General features: G+C 34.4%; 1 protein-coding gene across 1 annotated transcript; it reads right to left on the bottom strand.

Annotated features, from left to right (window-relative positions):
- Window positions 1–21,374: 21,374 nt before the first annotated feature.
- LOC124910642 (putative receptor protein kinase ZmPK1) lies at window positions 21,375–23,840 on the bottom strand. Its single transcript, XM_047451312.1, has one exon. The coding sequence runs from the start codon at window positions 23,699–23,701 to the stop codon at window positions 21,434–21,436; it is 2,268 nt and encodes a 755-aa protein (XP_047307268.1). The 5' UTR covers window positions 23,702–23,840; the 3' UTR covers window positions 21,375–21,433.
- Between the last annotated feature and the right edge of the window lie 3,239 nt (window positions 23,841–27,079).

The following is a 27,079-nucleotide window of genomic DNA, read 5'->3' as shown; positions in this document are numbered from 1 at the left end:
GAAAAACAATTATTTTCTGAAATAATAAGCTAAAACAAGCTCCGTCAATGTATATATATTTATATACATAGGTGATAACGGATGGGATCACCTTGAAAGTGGAGATATCGAATTCTGAGAGAAACTATAAAATTTGAAGTTTAGTGGCTCAACTTTTTGTCTTTATTATTATTCAATTAAGAACTAATGTCAATTTATGTTATGATTTTAATTTTTACTGTTTGTTCCTTTTTCTTCCATGGTTGACTATGGGACTTCTTGCGTTGAGTGTGATGTAATGAAAACTTTTACACATTAAAAAAATAGCCAACTTTGAATTTCATCAAAAAGTCTTTTTTGGTAAGAGATCAAGAAACTCCCTTCTCTTATCTTTGACTTGAAATATTAGATGGCTGTGACAACTGACTTTTTAAAAAGACATAATAATAATAATAATAGTTGAGATTGCTTAGGTCATTTCCTGTGCTATTAAATATCACTACAACAAAGGAGACATCCAACGACGCTTAAAAAGACTTCTACCAACCCTTAAAAGCGTTGCCATAAGTAAGGTGGGTGCAAGTTATAATGACGCTTATTTAAGCGTCGGTAACATCAATTTAAGCGTCGACGAAAATCTATTTATTAATAATTTATATTTTATTTAAAAAAAAAATTGAACAATTTATCTGAAGTTTTATTTTTGAATTAAATATATTGAAAAAGACTTTTAAAAATCATTTCATACTCATTAGTGAGATTTTTTATAATAAAAAAATTAACATATATAAATTCTCTCAAAATCAAAAGATCTCAAACAAAAAAATAGTTTTGCACAAAGCTGTAATGGAGAATTGTAAATGGTTTTTTCATCTACTTAAACTTATGTGAAGAAGATTATTTTTAATATAAAAAAAATAGTATATTTTGATGTGAATTAAGTAGATACAAAATTTGAAAAAAATAATACGGGTTGACAGCTCAAGGATGACGACGAACATATATATAACACTTGAATCATTCCTTCTTCATAATTAAACTGCTAAAATGAAAATAAATTGGTCTTCAATTATTGGAATTTAGATATTAAGATTGTTCATTGAATAATTTTAAGAATAAACTTTAAGAATTCTTGAAGATCAATATATCGGAAACACTATTTCATTCAATTTTTTCAACCAAATTTGAATCCACATTAGATTATGTCCTACCTTCCCAAAATGAGTGATATGAATGACCTAAAATTCTATATAACCCAATTTGAAAATAAATTTCAAATTTTGTACCTAGATTAAGACAGAAACATAAATATGTTTTTTAGTGTAACAATGACTAATCGATTTGGGTTATTTGAATCATCTTCAAATAATTTAAAAACGTTTACCGATTCTTTCATTAATCAAATTTTCAACCAAAATACTAATAAATGTTAAGTTTGTCCACCAAATAACCCAACTTTTTATAATTTTAATCCGTAAAAGTGTCATCAATAGTTTATCTATCTAAATCCAGAAATAAAAAGAGTGTTTTCAATGTAAAATTGACAAAATAATAGCCTTGTATATACAAATATCTAGTTTAAAGATGTTTTCAAATTCTTTGAAACCATTCATATACAAAATAATAGCCTTGAATAACCATAAAGATCATCAGACATAAGGTATACACAATCTAAAATATAATACGTGAATCTATTTAAGTCACTAATATAAAATGTTATTAATTATATTAAGATGGACAATAATAACTGTCGAATTTATTTGATAATCATAATTAATAAGGATGTTTGGTGCACATATCTATTAATAACAAATATATCAATAAACAATTATCTATGGCAGATATCATATATATTATAGAGAAACATTTAATCAATATTAAACAAAAATAGACGAGACAAACCTGAAATGATTAAATCCAAAAATAGAACATTTAGAAGATGTTCCAACAACAATACTACAACCGGTCATCAAGAAAAAACAAAATACAAAGGATTAAATTTCCTTTATAGTATTATATCCAAACAAAAAGTATAAAAAAATAAAATAATAAACATAAGAGATATTATTAAAAATAATAAACATATAAGATATTCTTTGTCATATGGATTTTACAAAAAACTTTCTCTGAAAACTATTGTATGACAAAATCATATCTCACTAAGTTTTTCACTTTTCTCATTATTTAGTTTTTTCTCGATTAATGTGTAGTGAGATAACACGTCCATAGTCATTAATTAGTAGCCACTCAACCTTCCTCAATCCCTTATTTATTCAAAAAATATGACCTGCAATTAAATTTTATAGGTAAAACTAAAAGAAAAATAAGTAATAGAAAACATAGAATTACATTCTTAGAGCATAAACATAGTTAATTAATTAGTACAATGGTACTTGAGACTATAAACTATTTTATTCACGTCTATAATTTATTAGATGAATGTTTCCAATAAAAAAGTGTTTGTTCTTGTATGTCCCGACTCGTTTTCTAAATTAATCCTCCAAATACATATAATTTAGAAGAATATGTGAGTGATTCAAACACAACACCTCTTTCTTTTATCAAAGGTTCTACTAATTGATATGTTTCTACGTATCATTTAAATTCATTTTATTGATCTATATCTTTAACTTTTGGAAACTTTTATTTAAAGTACTCGTCATTATTTCCTAGTAAGAAGCCTCAACAATCATTACCCTAAAACCTGCAAATTGCATTCATATAAATCTATTGCAAACCATTAAAAGCATTAAAATGTATATTTACTTAGATAAATGTCAATAAACAATCAATTCCACAATTAGCATGAGACGAGAACATCATACTTAAAAGATAGAACAAATGATAGATTTGTAAAGAAAGGAAAAAAAAGTAGCATGACATAGTTTAATAGTTCAAGTCAAAAGAAGAGATGTAAAAGGAAAGGAAGTATAGGCAAATGGTATGGAGAGGTTCCAAATCTATAAAAGTTTGACATCAATAACATAATAGTATACCTAAACATCCATTCTAAGAAATGACATTTCACCAAAATTAGTAAAAATCCGCAATTGTATTTAACCAAAATTATTAAATACATAGCACTAATTTAGGGTTTGTAAATAGTGCATTCAATGACTAAAACCTTCGCCTGCAAACGATGTACTATAGAAGGCGAGAAAAAAAGTGAGGAAGATAATACTATTTATATTGGTGAAATTAGAATCTAATCAGACTTCCAAACATCATTAACTATATTCAAAATTCTGACCAAGTTTTAATTCTCTAGGTATAAGAACCTGCGAAGCTACACAATCAATTGTTCAGCAATGTAAAGAAGATACCATAATCCATACAAGATAAGTATGCATTCAGAGTTAGGCATGTAAATAAGTCAAGAAGAAGAATCACATACTTTGTGTATTTTTTTTTTTGAAAAATGACTTAGCGTCATTTCATTAAAAATTCCCAAAAATGGAAAAAAACATGTGTTTAAGAGATCATACTAGACAGACCTAGAATGATTTTGAAGTCGTATCATTCTGAATAAAAACAAAAACGTAAATGAACTATTTGATTACAATATTTTCGTTTCTAATCATTTTAGTAAACGATAGATTCCAATTCCTGCTGATATTCCAATTTTGCTCCGTACTTGAAACTTTTATCCATGTTACCACAAGTGCGCCACGATCCGAAATTATATCTCCCCATAATTCTTCAACACTTCTGCGGGTTCTGACATAGACTCTCGCATTACGTTCCTGCCAAATGTTGTAAACTACTGCTCTAAAGACGCACTTGAATACATTTGTTGCGAATCTGTTTCCTTTGGCTTTGAGTAGTGTTTCTTATTTGATTTCTTTCCATTCCTTCGGGAAACTGATCATCTCCAGGCTTTTAGAAAACTTGTCCCAAATTTTCAATGCTATATTGCAGCTCCCAAATATTTGATCAATGGTTTCTTCACTTTTGTTGCATAGAAGATAACTCACGCCCAGGATGCTCATATACTTGCTGATACTATCACAAGTGCTGAGTCTTTCTCAGAAGGCAATCCATAGGATGAACTGGTGTTAATGAATGATCTTGGTTGACCATACGAGAGGAGCCCATTCTACTTTCTACAGTTTTTCTCGGATTACCTCCTATATTTTCTTTGAAACTAGCTTCCCATTGTCTTCTGCATTACATTCATGAACGTCGAGTCTGTCTCGGAGTTGTATATTACTGATGTGATCTAGTAACGTCTATCCTTCTAGATTTCTTCTCAAAAGTGAGTCCCAGTCCCCTTCTTTTACGTCTCTGATTTTCTCCACTAAGCAGTCCCTTCTGATACGTGTATTTTTGAATTCCTCTTTGTGAATGATTAGCTGGTTTTCAAACCATGGATCGTGCCAGAACAGAGTATATTTCCCGTCCTCTAGTCGAATGTCTTAAAGATCTGTAATATCACTTCTCATTTTAAGAATTTTCTTTAATGACCATCTCATACCTTCATTGATTTTTTACAGTCCAGATACTAGTTTCATGTTTCATAAATCGCGTGTGTACCCATTTGATCCATAATGATTCCTGGTTGCGTTCCAATTCCCACAGATGCTTGAAGGTTAGAGCCTTGTTCCACTCGACGTAGTTTTTTAGGCCAATGCCTCCCTCCTCTTTCGGCTTACAAAGAGCAGTCCATTTGATTTTCTTTCCTCATTAGTTTGTCTAAATCCTTCATTACCTTCTTCGGATTGACCATCTGTAGCGCCTAGTATCTAATTATGCCCATGACTACGGTTTTAATAAGCTCGATCCTCCCTGTATAAGAATGTTTCTTTGCCGCCCAGCTAGATATCATATTTTTTACCTTTTCAATCAGCGGCTTGTAGTGTGAGATATCGATCTATTTTGCGGTTTAATGGAATCGACGTCTATGTGCGCTAGAATGAACAAATTTTCAGAAAAGCATAAATGGATTACCTCCTTTACCTCACAAAAAGGGTGAAAGATGTATGGACGATTCTTTCAGAATAACGCAAAGATGCTCTCAAAGATCGCAATGATAGCTAGGAAAAGGTAAGAAGAGAGGGGGTCCCCTTGCCTTACCCCGTTTTCACCCTTGAAGTAACCTCCGTGAACTCCAATGACGCTAACAACAAAACAGAATGAAGAAACACATTGCATAATTCAATCAATAAAATTAATAGGAAAATCAGAAATAACCAGAAAATCCCGAATGACTTCCCATCTAATAAAGTCGAAAGCTTTCTTGATATATATTTTGAAAGTCACTCTCGGGGATATTTTCTTTTTCCCGTAACCTTTTAAAAGGCTCTACATGAAAAGAATATTATGAAAGATTGTCCTACTAGGGATAAATGCATATTGATTAAGATTTATAATTTTTCCTATGATATTTTAAAGCGTTTAGAAATGATTTTGTAAACCACATTGCAACAGGAAATTGGTCTGAAATCTTGTACTTTTCGAGCACCACAATTTTGGGGATCAAGATGAGGACCACTGTATTCCATTGATTTAACATCTTCATGTTTTTGAAAACTCCAGACCCAATCCGTAATATTTTTACCCACAACCGACCAATTATCTTTGAAGAACTTCGCATTGAAACCATCCGAACCTAGGCTTTTATTCCCATCAATACTGAATAGTGTTTCTTTAACCTCAACCCTCATGACAACCCTTATTAACTCGCGTTTATCCTCAGCAGAAATTTTTCTATCGATAATTTGATACAGAGTATTCAGGTGACTTTGATGCTGCTTTCTTGTACCCATTAGCTGCTTATAGAAATTGATAACCAGATCTTGTACACCCTTCTGACCCTGAACATATTCGCAATCATCATTCTTCAGCCTATACACGTTGTTTCTCATGTTTCTAGCCTTGCATTTCCTGTAGAATAAAGTTATATTTTTATCACCCAACGAAAGCCAGTTTTGTCTTGACTTCTGCCTAATAAAGTTCTCTTCAAGCAGACTCAGCTTCCTGAAGTTTTTGAGTGTATCTCTCTCTGCCTCATTGAGTTATTCATAACTATCATCCCTTAATAACTTTTTCTAAACTTCTACCAGTTTTTCTATTGCAATCAGAACTCTACTGGAGATATTGCTAAATTTTTTCTTGTCAAAGCTTTGGAGTTGATTCTTCATGATCTTTAGCTTTTCAGAAACCATGTACATATTGGAACCCCTGAAATCTGTATATCATACACTTTGAAGAATATCATTGAATTTGTCATTTTTCATCCAGAAGTTGAAGAATTTGAAGGGCTTCATGAACCTCTCCTCCTTTTCCATAACAATTTAATCGGGCAATGATCAGAAATTCCAAGATTCAGAATATGAATTTGACTTCTTGGAAATTGGTTGATCCATTTCTCATTAATCAAACATATGTCAATCCTACTTTTCCTTATGCACTCATCTCCTCTTGTAGAAGACTAGGTGAAAAAGTTCACAGAATTAGTAGGCTCAATACAACCCATATCTTTGATACAATCGTTAAAGTCAATCATATCTTGAGTGATTTCAGATTCTGGGCTACGATCAATTTCATTTCTTGTTGCATTATAGTCACCAAGGACAACCCAAGATTTATCACTACCAATCCAGTTCCTAAGGCAATTCTAGAGCAATCTTTTGTTAGTGCTTGAGTTGCTACCGTACACAATAACAAGATGGAACATAATTCCGGTGATTCTGTCTTTGACCTCAACTATAATTGTTCGATCATTAAAAAAGAAAGCCTTGACCTCAATAGCTTTATTATCTCATATAACCTAGATTTTTCCCGTTTTGTCATTTGAATTGTGAATAATTTCGTAGTCACTATCAATACACAGCTTGCTAACCTTGTCAACATTCCGGCTTTTTTTTTGTCTCAATAATATCCATAATAGTGATCTTCCAGTTCTCAATGATCCTCCTGTTTTCTTTACATTTCAGAGGATCATTGAGACCCCTTATGTTCCATGTCACTATATTTATGAATGTATATAAGTATTGGGTTCCTGACTTTCAAGGCTATCTTGGACCTCATCCTCAGAGAAGTTATAAGCATCACTTGCCTCACTATCCTCATTGAAGACAGTTTGATTGTATGGAATGTTGTTACCTCTCGGTGGAAGTGTATCTCATAGATCTCATCCTCTCCCGTGTTAGAGTTAGTAGTCTCTGGATCCAGAATCTTTCTGCTTTGTCTTCGATTTTTAGCATGTTCTTTTTTAGTAGGTCTCTTCCTACTTTTAACCTTTTTACTGTTGGATTCATGTCTATTATTGATTTTAATGCCCCCACTCCAGAACTCACTACATTATTCAAGACCAACTGATATTCTTCTACATTTGATTTATTGATTTCGCAAAACCCGAGATTCCCTAGATCATTCTAAAGAGTTTCCTTATTATTTGCAAGATTTTCAATGTTTTTTAGTCCAGGATTCTCCTGGTTACAATCTTAAAAGGTTGCTCTAAGTTCAAGAATCGGATCATTTCGAATTCTAATGACATTGTTTCTTCGGTTCATTCTTGTATTCTTGAAATTGTGAGGATCGGGACTAGGTTTTCTTGCTTCATAAGGGCCAAGAATTCATATTCTAAGATCAGCATTAGGACCGGTGGAGTTAGGACCGACATTAGTATCACCAACAATAATATGACCACAATCAATATCAAGACTGACCTTGCCAAAACTAGCATTAGTAGTACTAGTTGCATCTGGACCGGAAGTATCTAATCTAGTGGCATGAGTAGATCCGGAAACAGTGAGGCCAGGACCGGGGTTAGCAGGGCCAGTATGACTGGGATCAGCATGATGAGAAACTTTAGGACCGGTATGACTAGGACCTACTTTAATATGACTGGTACATTGACCAGGACCGGTATTATCGGGACCAACATTTTGAATAGGACTTATTCTTGAAAAAACAGTATCCTTAGGACCGATGTTTTGAAATTGGCTAATAGGATCAGCTTTAGCAGGACCAGCTTGTACTTTTAGCCACTTCATTCTTTTCTCGATCTTCTTCCTAACCCTTATTTGTTTTTGCATTTGATTACACATCCTATCAGCATCAGTGTGCTCATTAATGTTTCAGATCTATTCACATTTCTAGCAACTTGGTTAGATTCATTCAGACCACCTTCCTAAACATTGTTATTGGCCTTTAATTTCAGATTATTATTGACAGGGAATTTGTTCATTGATTGTGTGAAAGTGCTACACCACGTACATCGACTGGGCTTCCATTCCTATTGAACTCCAATATAAAACAGATTCCCTAGTCTATCCTTTATTTCAAGCTTGATTGGGAGAGAACTGCTTGGATGTATTTTGACACTAACTCTGACCACAGTCGCTCTCTCATAGCCTTCCATTGCTGGGTCAAACATAAGTGGTTTACCTATTATACTTAAAATATAAACCAGGCCCATTGGGTTGCATAGGTGTGGTGGAATATTCTTCAGATTCACTCAAATTTGTTCTAGTTCAAGGGGTTTATGATTGGTATTAAGTTCCTCGCTTCAATTGTACAACTTAAATCTTTTACCTTTGATAAAGGTATACTCACTCTCAATAATCGGCTTTATTTTGCTTCCATTCTAAAAGGATAGAAAATAGAATCCATGATCGTTGATTGTGATCCTTTCCAGTCCAGATGATTCCCACTGACCCATCAGTGTTCTTTTAACATAAAAAAATTTGCTTTCATATTACCCATGAAATGACCAACTATGATGAACTCCCATGCATTTACACATTTTTCTAAAATTTCTACTGGAAGTTCAAACCGGTTCAGATGATCAAGTATAGCATTTACATTCCACACATTTTCTTCCTTCCAGGTTCTGTTTGAGTTGCTCATGATTGTGTACACCGTCGTTTTATTACATTTTGATATTTCCTTTATGGCGTCAACCAACCGTCCACTTGATCACTTCATCATATTGGTCATTGTTGAATAGATTCCAATTTTTCAGATAATGGCTGTTAAATTGAACATTCAGTTGGTCGCTTTTTTCCTTATCCATAATGATCTCATGTTTGTTTACTTGAAAGAACAGCTTCTTCATCTGGTTTATCAGTCCTTCCAAGTTTGTTATTTCATTTTTCCTCATTGACCACTTTGGACTAGTAGTAGGATCCTTATTATCAGCCTAAGTGCTCTCTTTTCCAGGAGTTTCCACGGTAGGAGGAGCTGAGGAGCTGACTGTTTCTGGGTTGTTGTCTTTTGTGTTTACTTGTTCTTTTCAGCCCATCTAACCCTTGTGTTTCCAACAAAACCATTTCCTTCAACTAATCCAATTTTCTTTAGTATGTACATGTTTTTGCTTTTCTCTTATGTACCAGATTTTCTCTTTTGAATGCTATCAATAGGAGTTTTGGGATCTAGAATAACAAGAGGGGGATAATCACCTAGGTTCAATGTCTCAAGACTAGCTTCAAGAATCACGGTCTCATTAGGATTCACCTCTTCATTCTTCTTGGAGCTTGAGTTATTTGCTTTCATGTTTTTCATTTCCTTATTTTTTGATCCATTCATTCCATTCCTAACTGTTTTGGAGTTACTCAATCCTACTTCATAACCGATCCTTTTAGTTCCAGTGCTTATCTTAGGAGAGAAATACCCTTTAGCTTTCGGTTTGATCTTTGCTGCTGATATCTTCTTCATTGACTTATGATATTCGAGTTCACATATTATTGTTTCATCATAGTCAGTGCTATCATCTGATTCCAAATCAACTTTCTTGCTTTCCTTCTTTTGATTCAACTGGTGGCACTTAGCTTTGATCGTAGAGTCATCATCCTTGCTACTTGGACCGACAGAAAGTGGATTTTTGATGTCAGGACCGGAATTAGAAGAACCAAGAACATCAAAAGGTGGATCTGTAATGCAAGGACCGATCTTTGTAGAATCAGGACCAGTAGAAGGTGTAGGACTTGCCTTAGTAGGACCGAAGACTTGAGCTTTTTGTGACCATTGTGTTTAGGGCCGGCTTCAGTAGACAAGCTTGTCTAGGACTGATAGCAGCATGACCATGATCATGGTTGAGATCGGCAGAAGTAGAACCGGTACCATTAATAGAACTGGGACCGGTATGTGCAGAGCTTGTATTAGTAGGACCGATGACTTGAGTATTTCCAATACCTTTGTGCCTAGGACCGGCATCATCAGGACCGGTGACATGTATATTATCAGATTTAGTGTGTCCAGGACCAACGTGATCAGGACCAGTGTGTCTGGACTCAACATTAATAGGACATATGTGTCTGGGACCGGCATCAGCAGAACCTGTGTGTCTAGGACCATCATCAGCGGGATCTATGTGTCTGGGACCGGCAACCACAGGACCTGTATTATGAAGACCGTTCTTTTGAGCAAGACCTATATAAATTGTATTGGTATGGTCATGATCGATCTTTTCCTGACTGATGTTTTGTTCAGGACTGGTTGAGAAAGGTGTGTTGGTGCATGTCTATAATCAGTGGCTTTTTTGGTGCGTGATATCCTGGCTTGACAACTAGGACCAGTAGAGTTAACAACAACATAAGTAGAGTTAGAAGCTCCAGGGCATATGTAAAGAGGATCGACAATATAAGGATTTGCACCCTGTCTAAACTCGATAATTTGATCAGGACCGGTGTTAGATGCATGAATAAGACCAACAGCTTCTAGACAACGATCTTGACTCTTTCCAAGACCCGTAATGTCATTCCTTTCTATATTAATACTCATAACATCAACTCTTGCAAGACCCGAATTTCCAGCAGCCAGAATACCTTCTTCAGACTCAACCAAGCGAAAACTGTTGGCTAACCCTTCATCAGATCTAGCCAAGCAAAAACTATTGGCTAACTCTTGCAGTTCATTACAATCTTCACTTCTTTTACCTTTACATATGATCTGACCCAGACCCAGCTTATTTGTAGCATCAATGAGATCCATACCCAGACCTAGACTTTCAACTAGTTTGTGATCCATGGTGCCATCTACCAATGAACCAATATAATTCTCAGCCAAATTCTCACCTTTGGCTATTTCAATCGAATCTATTTCTTCATCCTTTAGTTCAATATTATTAAGCTTCCCTGACTTAGCTAAATTAATTTCCATGACCAGCTCCAACAAAGACCCAATTTCTTCAGTATTTCCAGAATCTGTTATACTAGGTCCTTCAACAGTTTCAACCAAAGGTGTAGGTTTTTTAGAGAACCCTACAATTTTAGTCTCGGTTTCAGTTTCTTGAACACATTCAACGTTTTCAAACTTACTCTTTTATGTCATATCCTTTAAGTCGGTTGTCTCAATTTCCTAACTAAGATCAATTGATATCACCCACCTTGCTGTAGTAGACTCCATATGACCCTTGTTGCCCAAAACATCAACGTCACCAGCAAAACTAGTATTTTTCTGATCTTCATCTGAACTTGAAGGAACCAAACAATCCAGTCTTTCTATTTCTGAACCTAAACCTGAAATTCTAATCTTCCTTGAACCCAATAGACCCAGATCAGTCGGCTGAATTAACCCTGTTTTACTTTCATCAATAGGACCCTCATTACCCGATACAGACATAGACCTCAACTTAGAGCTTTTAGTAGGACCCAATATACCTGTAGGATTTTTTCCATTTTCCTGCAGCACCATAGGACCCTTTTGATAGTTTTTCTCCAGCTTTCAACACTAGTGACCCGATTATGATCAATTTCAGCCAAGCAAGATTTCATGACCAATTTCTCAACAGAAGGTCCAGTCAGGTCTTGGGTACCAACCAACGACCCTAATGGTCCATTATGTGTAGCAAAACCAATAACAACAATATTTTCTGGAATTGAAAGACTATCATTTCTATATGTATTTCTATCATTTCCTATCAATTCAGTTTTATCATTTCTAATATCACATTCTTATCATCCAAGTATGTATCCCCAATAGAAATAATCTCATTACATTCTTCAGCATGTGGAAAAGAACTCATACTTGTTAATGTATTTGGCATATAATCAATAGGCTCATCTTCTCCATTGTTTAGGACTTCATCCTTGATCTCTAGCTTTTGTTTCCTAGGATTGTGTTAAGCTTTAAACTATAACCGAGTCTTTCGAGTTCTTTAATTCAAGAAACGGGTTCTTGATGATCGGGATCGATGGTGGAATTCAATACTCAAGCGCAGCGTACATAGAATGAGAAGAGAATTCGAGGTTAAGGAGAGAAGAGCCGAAGGTGAGAAGAGAAATACCACTAGATTACACCTAGTAGTCCAAGAAGGGGGATGAGGGCCGAGAGATAACTTAGAGCACCAAGTTCCAAAATATTCAATTCATAGCCCCAAAAAGTGGGGTGGGCATCATCATTTAAAGAGACTGAATTACCCAAAAGTATTCGGTTACAACTACTTCCAAAATAACAGAATTTAGTTTAAAAGAAATAAGAGAGAAAGGAAACAAAACAGAATTATTCAATAAAAAACATGAACTGGCCCATATGCACACTTGGGCCGAGAGATGGGTGCATAAAATATTTTAGGACCGAGATTTTTGATGAGCAGACCGTAACATAATCTCCCCCTTCGAGGTTCGTCGCCCTCGACGAAAAGAACATGGACTGGTCAGCCTCTAATGCGCATCTTCAAACTTCAAAAATCAGCTTCGGTCGGGCTTCAAAATGTTCAGCAAACTTCGCCGCAAAGGACCGGTCTTCTTAAAAATCTTTCGGTAGAATCGTTTCAGTAGTGGAGCTGGTCGGGTCCTCGCGGTCTTTTGCGCTGCCGAATCGCTTGCCACTCCGCCCATGTGAGGAATTTCTGTGCACCCAAGGTCGAGTTTTTCAGTGTTTAGAGCTGGCCTTTGTTGATGCAATGTCTCCAGCGCCTGGTGCAAAAATAATTTCTTCCAACTTCGATTAAACTCCATACTTGGCTCAAAAATCCAGGCCAAGTTTTTTTCCCGAACCCGCATAATAGCAGCATCGAAGGAGTCACAACTTCTAATTAGATCGTTAGGAATATATTCCAAGGTCATTGCCGCGAGTGAAACAGGTTGGCCTTCGGGCTTACTCTTTATTTTCATTTTGGCAGCAACATTATATTCATCTAGGATCTTTTCCAGCTGGTTTCTATGCATCAAACTAGCCTGCGACCGAGGAATCCCCTTTAGGACCGTGGTTTTGTCTTGCTTCTCATAGGATAGGGTCAGTTTTTCAAAGTCCCAAGAAGACGGGCCTAGAGTAATCAGCCATTCAATTCGCAATACAATATCATATCCGTCCATGGAAATTACCTTCATTTTTGTTTGGTATTCATTGTCTTCCACCAACCACTTCAAGTCTTTGCAAACACTAGAACATAACACATTAGACCCATCGACCACTCTAACCGATTGCACCCTGGTTGCTATGCTTTTGTGGTCTATTTTCTCCAAAATCCTGCTATTGATAAAATTGTGGGTGCTGCCTGTATCGATCAGGATCACTACCGGCAGATTCCAAAATTTGCCAAGAATCTGGAGCGTTTGAAAAACTTTAGAGCTTGTCAAGGCATGTAAAGATATGGCTGGTTCATCCCTTGAGCCGAGCAATGAAGGTAGATCATCCAAAACAGGTTCTTGGTCGGGTTCTTGGTCTTCTTGATTGGCCGAGACCATGAATAACTTTGATTTACACTTATGGTTTGGTTGCCATTTTTTATTGCAAGAGTAGCACAGGCCCTTCTTTCGCTTTTCATCCATTGAGGCTGGATCTAATTGCTTGACATGGCCCTGGATTGCATTTGAAGAAGTCTCATATGATGAATTCTTAAAGTCGGTATTGGTGCTTGGCCCGACTGTGTTGATATTGGATGGCGTGGGCAGCAATGGTGCTTCAGCGCTGTACAAGTTACCACTGCTCATTAAGGACCGATATGTTGCTTCTTAGACTTTAGCCATGGACATGGCTTCGTTTAAAGAATCCGGGAATCGCAACCTGATGCAGTTCGCAATCTCTTCCCTTAGACCGGACAAGTAGCAATCTATGACGTAGTCCCTTGGCATATGTAATAACTTTTGAGAGATCGACATGTACCGGAGATTATATTCTTGAACCGACCCAACCTGTTTTAAATTCATCAGCTGTCTCATTGGTGTGTCATGTATAGAGGGCCCGAATTGAGTCATAAGGTCTCTCTTGAACACGTCCCAAGATAAGGCCTCCATATGATTTCGGTTTTGAAGATATGATTCGTACCACATTCTTGCTTCGCCAGAAAAGTGAATGGGGGCGATTTCTAATTTAGTGGCATCCTTAGTTTTGTCCACCCTGAAAAATGGCTCAGCAGATATTAGCCAGCCCTCGACATCCGACCCATCAAACCGAGGAAAATCGACCTTGGTTAGCCGAGTAGGAGGAGCATAGTGTTGGTCGCGGTTCTTGCCAGGGTGCGGGGGCCTAAATGGTGAAGGACCGTGGAAATAATTATCATCATAGGGTCTATGGCGGGGTTCTTGCACATTTCCAGATGCCCCGCTCTAAAAGGCTGTCATACGTTCTTCAGCCGCATCAAATCTTCGGTCTATGGCAGCTTGCATCGCAGATATTTGTTGGGACAAGTTTTCAATAAGGGCCTTGAGCGCATCCATTTCTGATTGTTGGCGAGTTTCTACCATGTTGAGAATCGGTCAGCTCCGATACCAATATGTTAATCTTTAAACTATAACCGAGCCTTTTGAGTTCTTTAATTCAAGAAACGGGTTCTTGATGATCGGGACCGATGGTGGAATTCAATACTCAAGCGCAGCGGACATAGAATGAGAAGAGAATTCGAGGTTAAGGAGAGAAGAGCCGAAGGTGAGAAGAGAAATACCACTAGATTACACCTAGTAGTCCAAGAAGGGGGTGAGGGCCGAGAGATAACTTAGAGCACCAAGTTCCAAAATATTCAATTCATAGCCCCAAAAAGTGGGGTGGGCATCAGCATTTAAAGAGACTGAATTACCCAAAAGTATTCAGTTTTAACAACTTCCAAAATAATAGAATTCGGTTTAAAAGAAATAAGAGAGAAAAGAAACAAAACAGAATTATTCAATAAAAAACATGAACGGGCCCATATGCACACTTGGGCCGAGAGACGGATTCATAAAATATTTTAGGACCAAGGTTTTTGATGAGCAGACCGTAACAGATTGTTATGTGATCTGCGGGCTCTTCTATTAGTCCTTGCCTTGCTGCCTGTCGACGACCCCTTCAGCACCTTCTTAGGATCTTCGGAGTGGGCTTGAAGGACACCCCTTGCCCGAGTGACAACACTGGACGGGCGTGTACCAATCATGAGAAAGATCAAACGCAAACTTCTCAATCTTCAAAGGAACCACAGAGATTGAAACTCTGCAGCAAAGGGTGCGCACAAACAGTACGATTGGGATCCCAATCGCACCGAAACAGGGGCTTGAGGATAAGTGCCCATACAAGAATAGGTCTAAGAACTTTTGGAACAGTTTGCAGATACAAAATCTTCCTCCAGACCAAGCACTTAAATCAAACTGCGAATTGACATTCAATGGAGACCTACCCGCGTCTCTCGCGGTGTGGTTTGATGTCCAGACCGAGGTCCAAACATTACTTGTAAGTGAAAGGTGAGAAGAGGATAGCAATCGACGCCAATTCGACGCCCGATCTCAATAGAAGGAGGTTTTGACGATATGCTCCAGTCCACTATTGAAGAAGATGACTGTGGTTGTTCTTTGCAAAACAGGACGCGTTCTAGAGGGCGCACGACAACCGATCGAAGGCACTGGAGGATGGCGTCCAACTTCTAGTGTAGAAGCGCGGTCGCGATGAGAATCCAGTGGCGGCGATTTCCGGTCCAAAAACTATAATTGTGATATCTCCTGATTCCTCCAGCCAAATTGAAATTCCTTCGGTCAGATTGTAAGGGGAAAAAGACGCACCTGTAGGAGAAATTTGAGAACATTCTGACGTCGGAAGCTCCGCCGGCGATGATGTGTTTGGTTTTGTCCGATGTGAAAAAATATCCAGAGGGAATTTCTCTCTAGGTGCGTCGGTTTGTTTTTCTTCTTTGTTTAAGATATGAATTAATTTATCCTGTGTATTGTTACTAGAACTGTGAATGTGAAGCTTATACAAATGAGTTTGTATCGTTGAATGCATATCTGAAAAAGATGAAGAAAAAGTAAGTTAGAAGAAAGGACTACAACTTGCAAATTTCTAAGAGATAGAGAAGGAAACCTAGAAGTTGTCCTATCAGAAAGAAAGGGACGCGAGAATGTAGTTATATTTTTCAGAGAATTTATTTTTTTGAGCTGAGGTCTAATTAAGATTTAATGAGAGAGAAAAAAAAAGAATTAGGCTGAGAGTGTGGTTAAGTATTATAGAGAAGAGGAATTGGGTTGAGAGTGGTTACTAATTGAAATAAATTAAGTCAAATTTAATTTTAAAAAGTTAATAATTAATTCTTAGTGTTAAAATATTTTAAGTCAAACTTAATTTTAAAAATTCAAACATTGAAATAAAATATTTATAAAATTAAAAATAAAACATAAAGTAAATTAAAATTTTGTGTAGTTAAATGATAAGTTCTAATTACGTTTATAAAAAAATATTAATAAAGGTTGTTGTGAATGATAAAGGTTTGTGAATGTATAAAGATTAGTAAAAGTTTTTTTTCTTTTGATTTTTACCAACGATTTATATGCATATGCATTGACATATAAGGGTCATTGAAAAGTATGTTTTATTGTAGTGTATGCGTCGCCATATATATTACCGACAATTATTTTTCTGCAGTAAATAGTGATCTCGGAAAAGTCTTTAGCGACGTATGATTTAGCGCCGGTAAAATGTAGTGACATGTTTACCTAGTTTAGCATTTAATTAGACTTGGTTCACCGCTGATTTAATTTGAATTTTTACAGTATTTTATAAAAAATACTAAGTATTGATGATTAAAATAAAATTTATTATTAAGAATATTATAATATCATATAAAATATATAACCAACAATTCAATTCACATCAAAATTATAGCTAAACTCTTTTTAAAAAACAATCATCTAATTAAAAGATGAAACCCGGAGATTTTATTAGACATCATAATGTAACTTGATTTAGTTGTAAGTAATAAACCTTGTCAAAGTATAAATAATTATAACAAGAAAGTGATGTGCAATTTACAATGACAGTAAGCACTCCTACTACACAAAATTTAGTAATCAAATCTTTTATGTAATCATAGTTAGCAAATAAAAATCATTTTAAATTGAATAACTAACTAAAATTTTAAGATGGATGTTTTTCTTAGTTAGTAAACGAAGTTAACGAACTAAAAAAAATCAGTTAGCGACAATTCAGGCCAATCCGCTATGATTAACTTTAAAATACAAATTAAGCAAATGGATAATATTATACTTATATGCAAAGTTACAAAAAGACTTACTAGAATGTTGACGTTATAATGTTGTGGATTCAAATCATAGAAAGTGAATACACTACAAATAATTTATACATGAACCTTATAACATCATTTTTTTAAAATTTCGCTTAACTTTAATTATACGAAAGAAGAAAAACAATATGCGAGCTTATATTATTTCTCTTTGAAATTAGTATCTTCAACAAGTCACTCCCATTAATTTTTTTTCTTATCAATTATAAGTACAAAATGATAATCCAATGATAAGTGTTGCAGCTACAAGTATACTACTTACAATATTAGTTACAGTTTTAATTATAAAAGCACATCTTGAATATTGAGAGATAATAAATGAAAAAAGGAATAAATAAATTATAAAAATGCACATTTACAGTTTTGTATTTTGTTTTCTTCCGAGTAGTTTATGAATTAGGCTCATCATTTCATCAACAATCAAATATATCAAATTTTACAAGGATTTGAGGGATTCTTACGTTAAACGTTGAGGATCTCAATATAAATAGTAAAATGCTCAATAGAGACTACAAATGTATTTACAACCCTAAATATTTCTATTATTGGTGAACATGTCATACAAAGGTTCAGAAAATAAAATCTTGCTTTGCAATTATTCATCCAGTTAAAATAAGCTCCTAAAATAAACTTTATGTTACCTAAAACCTGACACCACAAAATGTAGACTAAATGACAAAAAGAAATCAGATAAATCAAATATTTACACTTACAAAAAAAATTTAAAAAATTGTTTTTTCAACCGAGTGGTGGAGCTGGAATATGAAGAAAAACATGGGAATATTAGTAAATTTACATGTATATAAAATTACCACAGTTATATTTTTCACTACCCTTCCAATGTAAGTAACCAATGCAACCATCACATGTATTAAATTCCAGAAGAGGCATAATACTAGTCATGTACAATTAAAAAAGAATAATGAGAATTAATATAAATTAGGAAACCATTAATAATTTAAATAAACAAACTTCAATTCAGACTGTAGTTGATGAAGAACATTGAATTCTTGGAATAATTTGTTAAGGGGTTTAGTGTTGCAGACCTCAGTTGTGTTTCGGGCACAACAAAATTATCAACAGAGCTAGACCCGAGTTGGTCTGTTCGAGCCCCAAGTTGAAAGATGTGAGCAAATATTGGCTGCACTATTTCTAGTAAAATAAACAATTGATAAAAAAAAAAAAAAAAATGATTATGATGAAATTTAAACGATCAAATAAAAATTCTCAATTTTCAACTTAAACTGATGTGAAATCATTTTATGTTTATGAAAACTTTTAAATTTAACTATCATATTTGTTTTAGTGTCTTTTTCATGGGTTTGTTGAGCTTATCTAAACTGGCCCTATAATCAACATAATTATAATGGTTGTATTGAATGACCTACGTGGAAACAACTTCAACAACATATTTAAACATTACCATGGGCGGCTGAAGAAAAAATATGATACGAATTTAGTCAAAAGTGTTTCATCAGGGGTGATACGAATTTAGTCAAAAGTGTTTCATTAGGGTTGTCAGCATCTTTATATGATATATGATACTTTCTTGCAAAAGTTGCAATTCCTGCCCGGTTTGGATGAGCGGAATTGTATTGAAATTCTAATTTCAATTATATCATAATTTGTGCCCGACTGTATTCATGCATCCGACCAAGGACTCCTGCACCCCGACCAAGGATTTTCACACCGCGATCGAGGGTTCTCGCACCCAAGATCTATAACTCCTACACCCAGGACTGATAACTCCTAAACCTGATCGAGAGTCTCTAACACCTCGACCAAGAGTTCCCGCACACGACCAAGGGACCTTAACCCAAGATTGAGGGTTTTAGACCTAGACCGAGGGAAATCACACTTATGACCAAGAAGAACGGTCCTAGGGCCTGTTTTGTTTCGATTTTAAATTTTCAATATTATTTTTATAAATTTAGAACTCAACCCATTTTCTAAAATATTAAAAAAAAAATAGAAAATGATTTCAAAATAATTTTATAATATCTTCATAAAAAATATTTTGATAAGGTCCTTTCTTTGATTTATTTTTAGATCTTAATACCCTAAAACTGATGTTTTTCATGTATATTTCTCACTAATCGTCGACATCAACCCTAAATACCAGCATTTAAATATTGTTGTTACAATTTTAAATACACGGAAAACTTGTGCATGTCTAGGACCTAAAAACTAACTAGTTAAATAAAACGTAATAAAACCATTTTTTCCAAAAGCCGAGACTTTATAATGTAAAGGCCGTTTTAAAACCAGTATGGAGGATATAACGCGAAAATCATTTCTCGAGTATCACCAAATATCGTACTAAAAAGAGATTCTTGTCAAAAATACGTTTGTAGACGTATAATTTTATTTATTTTTAAAAATCAATTGACTGACCCTTATCAAATAAATAACTTTTTAAATAAATAATTTTTAATTAATTTAAATACCGATCTCTTTAATTATTTAGTTTTATTATTTTAAATCTAAACAGATTTTTTGAAATTTGATAAAACTTAATTATTGTTATAATTAATTTCAAAATGTCATGACATATTTTTCTAAATCTTTTAAAAATAATGTTTTATTAAAAATATTTCTAACACGCAAACCAAGTTAGAAAATTTTCAAATCTTAATTTTTTTCCGGGACAAGGGTTTTTCAGGAGTTGTAACTCTCTAACGACTTTGTTAGGGATTACATTGTTTAACTTGAAAACATAAACTTGACTTTTGAAAAACGTTGATATTACGTTTTCAACTTAGTAGACACATCTTTAAAGGTATATCACCTTACAGATGCATAAGCTTTTATCCTAATAAATGTATGGACCTACAAGGGTACATAACCCTAAATTACTTTCAGAAATATACAACATGGCTTGGTATTTCTACAAATTATGTGTAAAGATTGTCGATGAGGACAACAACTTGTTACAAACTGAGTGATGTTGCGAGAAGAAAAACTAGAATGCATGGGATCGACCCCTCTCTTTGGCAATAAGTTGTCCAATAGGACGTAGGCATTGTGGAGATGGGAGAAATTCCCGATTAAGTTGATATTCCCTAGTTTATGGCAGTGGTAAACCCTCTCCACTATCTGTAAATGATAATCTCTTATGCTTCTCCTTAGCACAAAAATTATGGATACTTTGTTCAAACCGGTTGTTTGACGTGCCCAAACAAACTAAGCCTCATCATTGAAACCCTTATGTGACTATTATATATGTATTATGTGTATGTATTTATAGTCTAATGAACATCATGAGCAGGGACGAATCTATGTTGGGGCTCGGGTGGGCTGAAGCCCAGCCCGAAAAAATAAACAAAAAAATAATTTTTTTTTTACGGTAGAAATTTGACATTACCCTTAATTTCTTAAAAAAATTTAATATAATTCATTGTTTTTTATCTAATTATTTAAAAAATGATAAAACTTTACTTTTATATACTTGTTTTTTTCAAAATTTCTCGTTATTATTTTAAGTTCACCCTAAATTTTTTTCAAGCTTACCTCCTAGGTCCGTCCCTGATCTTAAGTATGTTTCCTCCTCAAAACAATAATCGATAATAATTCAATATCTGAGCACATCAAAACAAATAGAATCATTTCTAATTATAATTTATAATCTCCTTCTCAAATAATTAAGTTTGATGAAACTATATTGAACTAGATTCTGGATTGCATATTTTTATGTTGCGACATTCTGATAATCATTATTGTGAAATTAGATGAACTTATATTAAAAAAAACAAGACCATATCCATCTATATTGTCGAAGTATTTGAGATTTAACGTCGATTTCAATACTCAATTTTTATTATTTAGTTTCGGTAAATTTTATATTTTAGTCTGTCACATTTAACAACTGCTCATTCTTTCCGGCAACATACACAACGATCTCTAATAAATTTTTATTAGCTCAATTATAATCTTCTCTCAAATGATATAATTCTAGTTTTATTTTGTTTAGAACAAACATTTCAATTATAGAAAAAATAAAATTCCAATTCCTATTCCAACCTAACAAACCTAGTCTTGGAGTACATTTTTGAAGGATCGAGGCTTAGTTTCATCTTCACATTCCACAAGAACTTGAAGCACACTCGCCATCGTCGGCCTCTTAGTCCTATCCTCTTCCACACAAGAAAGCCCCGTTTCTATAAGCTTCGTCGCTTGCCTTCGGCTATACACCCCTTTCAACTTCGGATCCACCACCTCCTCCACCCATAACTCATCCTCTTCCGATGCAAGTTTCCTTCTCGCCGTCCTAAGGAATCTCGTAAGCTCCGATTCTTGTTCCTCCACATCATCAACAGCCCATCCAGATAGTCTAACTCCCCTCACCAATTCCAATATCACAACTCCATAACTATAAACATCAACCTTAGCCGTAATAGGAAGGTTCGTTGCCCACTCCGGTGCCATGTACCCTTTCGTCCCACGAATTCGCGTAAACTCAGACCCCGGACCACCTCTTTGCGACAACTTGGCTAGCCCAAAGTCCGCAATCTTTGGCTCCAAATGGGAGTCGAGAAGGATGTTTTCGGGCTTAACATCGCAATGGATAACCCATTCTAGACATTCATGATGAAGATAAGCCAACCCTTTTGCCATCCCTATTGCTATTTGAAATCTCTCTTTCCATCCGAGCGGATCGCCGAAGAACAAGCGCTTCTCCAAAGAACCATTTTCTACGAATTCGTAAACCACTAGCCTATGGTTGGCTTCAGCGCAAAATCCCCACATCCTTAACAAGTTCATATGATAAATCTTTCCTATTGTGGTTACTTCCGCCCAAAATACCTCCTCCCCTTGAAACGCGCCGCCCAATCTCTTAACAGCCACGGTCCTCCCGTCTTCCAATTCGCCCTTATAGACGATACCCGAACCGCCTCTACCGAGCTCCTCCTTGAAGTTCTTTGTCGATTTCTTCAGCTCCGAATAACCGAACCTCCTGAATTGGCTCGACATCAATTGATATCCGCTCCGAACAGTCGCGGGCAATTCCATTCTCTTGAAAATAAGCCACCATGCCCCGAAAAACAGAATCTCCATAATGCCCACGGCCGAAGCAAAACCGTATAAATATCCCCATCTCGGTTCCTTCACACGATCGTTCCCGTATAAGGAAACAAAATCCACAGTAGCAAGAGGCTGATCGGACGGTCCACAAATAGCAATCGAAGAATTGAGAATCGTTGATTCGGTTTCTCGAACGTCATTGTAATCTGCAGGTAGTTTTATGTATATGCTTCCAGGGAAACTCGGAGTTCTTCTTCCATTGAAAAGATCATACTTGATGAAACATGACCCACCTCCATCAATCCTGTAACTAAATCCTTTACATGAGCAATCATTCTGGCACTTATTCCGGCAGTTTTCCAATGTGTCTGCCGACGAAGAAGAGGAATCAAATCCATAATAATCTGCATGAGAGATCTGTACGAACTTATAGTTTTGAGATCCTGAGCTAGAGCAGGTCAGGTTAAACTTAGGCCGGCAGCCATGGTTCCAATTGGTTCGGTCAGCCATCTCATAACCAAGCGGGCAGGCGCAAATTGGCTGAGGGGCGTAAACGCAAATTGCATAACGACCGCATAAACCGTTCACATTGCACGGCTGTTGAACAGCGTGCCAAACTGCTTCCCACAATCCTGTTAACTTATCTAAACTGTAGAGTCTCAAATTCCCATCGTAATCCATGGTCAGTCTTCTTATTACTCCAAAACCCATGTCGGAACTATTGAAACGGAAAGCATCACTCGATGAAAACCTACCCATATTATCAAGAACAGCAATTCTGGTATTATTGAAGTTTGACCTCCCATTCTGAGCTGGAGTCACTTCTATATTTGGCCAATATATGCTCGCAACCTCCGGTCCTTCGTACATTAGTTTCAATGTATTGTCATTATCAAAGTAAAATTTATAAAACCCAGAAGCAAAACTTCCTTTTGCTAACGAAGAAACCAAGGGTTTGCCCTTTCTGATTGATTGTGAAGGTAAGAGAGTATCAGTTGGGAAATCAAAGCTTTGCCAGAGGATTTTACCATCTGGGTTTTTAAGAACGAGATTACCTGAGTTTAAAAGCTCAACTCTTTCCGCATTAGTGGAGCTTGTGTTTGTTTCCCATACGATTGAGCCGTCGATGTCGAGTAAAGCTAGGGCTCCAACGGACCTGAGGGTGACTTTGGATCCCATCCCGTTAACAGGTTTATCTCTGTTTGCTGTCCAAACAACCGTTTTCTCTTTAGAATCCGTGAACCAGATGGAGAACCAGAAAGCATTATCCCCCATGGAATAGAAACCACAGGTGAATGTGTTGTCAGGGGAGGTGAGAAAAACGGATTCATCTTCGACTGAGAGAGATGAACCCTTGTTGAAAAATGTTTGATTCTTTGAAGATGCGAATGGGAAAATGAAGAGAAAGAGAAACAAGAGTGATTTCATGTTTTGAATGGTGAATGATGCCAATTGTGTAATGTCATATTAAAGCATTTCCTATGCACAGTCTGCCGATGTAGACTTCTTGTAATTGAGTTTTGAGTGGAAGAGAAGAAGGAAGGAAAGAGAGGCAATTATAATAATGACAATTTGATGGGAATAATTTATCTTCCATGAGTTTTTTATATCAAATTTTAAAATCATCAAGTTGGCCAATTGGCACGAGGGGTCCGAGCTAGTTTTCTATATTGGCTAAAAGTGCTGTAAACACTTCAAGATGGAATCTTTTTAGCAGACTTTCTTGATGGTGCTATTTTAAATTCAACTGCTGAAATATAGTCAAATTAAGGCTTCCATTTATCATCTTATCTTATGCTGTCATAGAAGAAAACAAAGATACAATTATTAATTTTAGATTTAGATTTAGTGCCCTTTTCTTATCAAGCTTTGTTAGGATTAGCATGAAATCAGTATGTTTTGGTTAGAATTGAAACTTGGGTTCAATTTCAATTCCATTGTTTTCTTTATGAAGTTAGTTTTATTATACTTTAAATTGACCAATCAACAAAAATAAATGCAATTTAGATCCTTTGTGTTTTGTGTTTTGTGTTAAGATGTGCTCTCTTACAGGAAATGGTAATAATTAAAATTAAAAAATAAAAATAAAATATTATTATTAATCTTCACCGATAGAGAATTTTGTAATAGAGAATCTAACGGAAAGAAATGTTAGCAAAAATTTTACTTAATAAACTAAAATTTTCAAGTTCATTTATTATTAATACAGTTGTAATTTAAAAAAAAAAAATTATGACTGAAAGATTAATTATACCATTATAAAAAAAAGTTGACATTACATTGTAATTAAGGTTTTAGTTCAATCTTATTGTCAGTTGGGTTATTTAGAAAAAATGATAGTTATAATTTAATTACAGTTCCTAAAAAAAATATTATATTTCAAGATTATTATTATAATTTTAATTAGGGTCAACTCTCAATATTAATGATTATAGTATCAATAATTTGCTAGAGTATAATGGGAATAACAAAGGGTTAAGATGCTTGATTCTTAATATATATAAATTTATAAAATTGAGTGTTTATTTTAAATTAAAAAAATCATTTTAAAAAATATATAAGTTATAATATTATTATTATTTATATATAATTAAATAAAAAATTAATTTTAAAAAAATATAATAATTTATTGTAAATATGTATACAATAAATTCATTTTTTTCTACTTAAATCGTATAATATCATAAAATTAAAATAATTTATTACTTTTAAAATCTTAAAACTTTAAGAACATAAATTTTAAAATTTTATCTAGTTTAAGATGTATTTAAAACTAAAATAGTTAGGTTAATTTAAAATAGTAAAATTATACCGTCAACACTAAAAATCTATCCAATTTATAATATTAAAATAATTATTTTAATTTATTTTCAAATAAATAAAATCAAAATAATTAACCTCATTATCAAAAATTCAATTAAACAATTAATTAAGATTAATTATTGTGATAATTAAATATAATTAATTAAGGGTAACGACCAAAACAAACAAATAATATTATTAGGGATAAATGTTATACTCATTATATCATTAAATAATTTTAAAAAATCAAGGAATCAAAAATAAATAATTTAAGATAAAAGGTAATACTAATTTCATCTCCAAAAATTATTTATTTAACCATAAAATATATGAAAATAAAAAAAATAAACAAAAAATTGGCAAAATATTTGTCATATTTATTTTAATAATTTATGTATTTGAAAAGATAAAAATTCAAGCTAAAAGGGTGAAAGAAAAATCAATTTCAAACAAACCTTAAAATTTTAATAAAAATATAAAATCGCAATCGGGTGTAGCCGAAATCCGAAGATAAAGCTACAACCGCGACCGTGTCCATTGGACTAGCATTGAATTTTCATCTAATGCTTTAGACGCGCCCGCGAAGCCCGCTACAGTCAAAGGACCGTGCACCCGAATTCGCGTGTTCTGAGTAAGACCTTAAAGTTTGGATCCGAGCATCACATAAAGCTTCTTTAAGGTCTTACGAGTGTTCTTGAATGCTTAGTAAGATTCCAATCATCCTCAAATTCATATTCCTGTTTGAATTTGAAATTTTTATATTTCAAATTGCATAAGTTTGTATGTTGTATGGTTATTGAATTTTATGACTGGAAATCGATCATAAGATCATTCCAAGCTTTCTATTTTTGTTAAAACAATCAATCAACCTTAAATAGAAAAACCCAAATTTAAATTTTGTAAAAAAATTCAAAAATCGAGTTTACTATTCTTGTGCTAATCCTCTTGGATCAAAGCCTAGAGAGCATCCCAACATGACTAATGATGTTGGGAAACTATATGAATCTTGTTTGATCAATCCCGATCATGTTTGCTCAAAATCAAAAATTTCAAATTAATTGAAAGTTTGAGTTATTAAATTGGTCTAAACAAACAACTAATGTTCTTTTTTAGTATCAATCAAGTGTATGAGGTATAAGGAAGCTATTAGATAACTCATTTCACCTCAAAACAACCTTGAAACCAAAAACCCGATTTTTTGTCACAAATTTTTTTAAGAAATTTGATCATCATCCATGTCAATTGATACCTTGAAATGATGATTTACATAGTATAATTGGTGCCTTGTCTTGAAGTGATTTTACCTCTGAACTTTATAGAGATTTTGCGCATATAGATTTAAATTAGACAACTCTATAAATATTGAAGACACATTCAATGGAAAAGTATTTCGTAATGAAATAGGGAGGAACTCTTACATTAAAACATGATAATTATAGATTTTAAGTTCATAAAGCTTGCGTTGACTACGAATACAACGTAAAATATTTGATGCATAATCGTATGGAAGTTTAATATTCTCTAATACTTCTAAAAACTTGTTCATCGCATCCAAAGACATAGTAAAGCATGATGGAGGGACATATTTTGACCTTGTTTTTTGAGCAACAAATCTTTTCTGATATTCATCTTCTGCAAATCAAGGTGGGAATTTGCATTATCTTTTGTCATCTTGTCAACTTTTAATAAAGTATTTACAATATTGTCAAAAACTTTATTTTCGTTATGCATAACATCAAGATTGTGGCGTAATAGCTTGTGCTTCTAATACGAAAGAAAATGCTTTTATTTTCCCTTGTCTTTCGAATAAAGTCCATAACTTTCTTATTATGTTTTCCATAATCAAACTTA

The sequence above is a fragment of the Impatiens glandulifera genome, chromosome 7 (genome assembly GCF_907164915.1).
Source record: "Impatiens glandulifera chromosome 7, dImpGla2.1, whole genome shotgun sequence".
Taxonomy (NCBI): domain Eukaryota; kingdom Viridiplantae; phylum Streptophyta; class Magnoliopsida; order Ericales; family Balsaminaceae; genus Impatiens; species Impatiens glandulifera.
The sequence above is the reverse complement of the archived record's forward strand: the minus strand, read 5'-3'. Positions and strand labels throughout refer to the sequence as shown.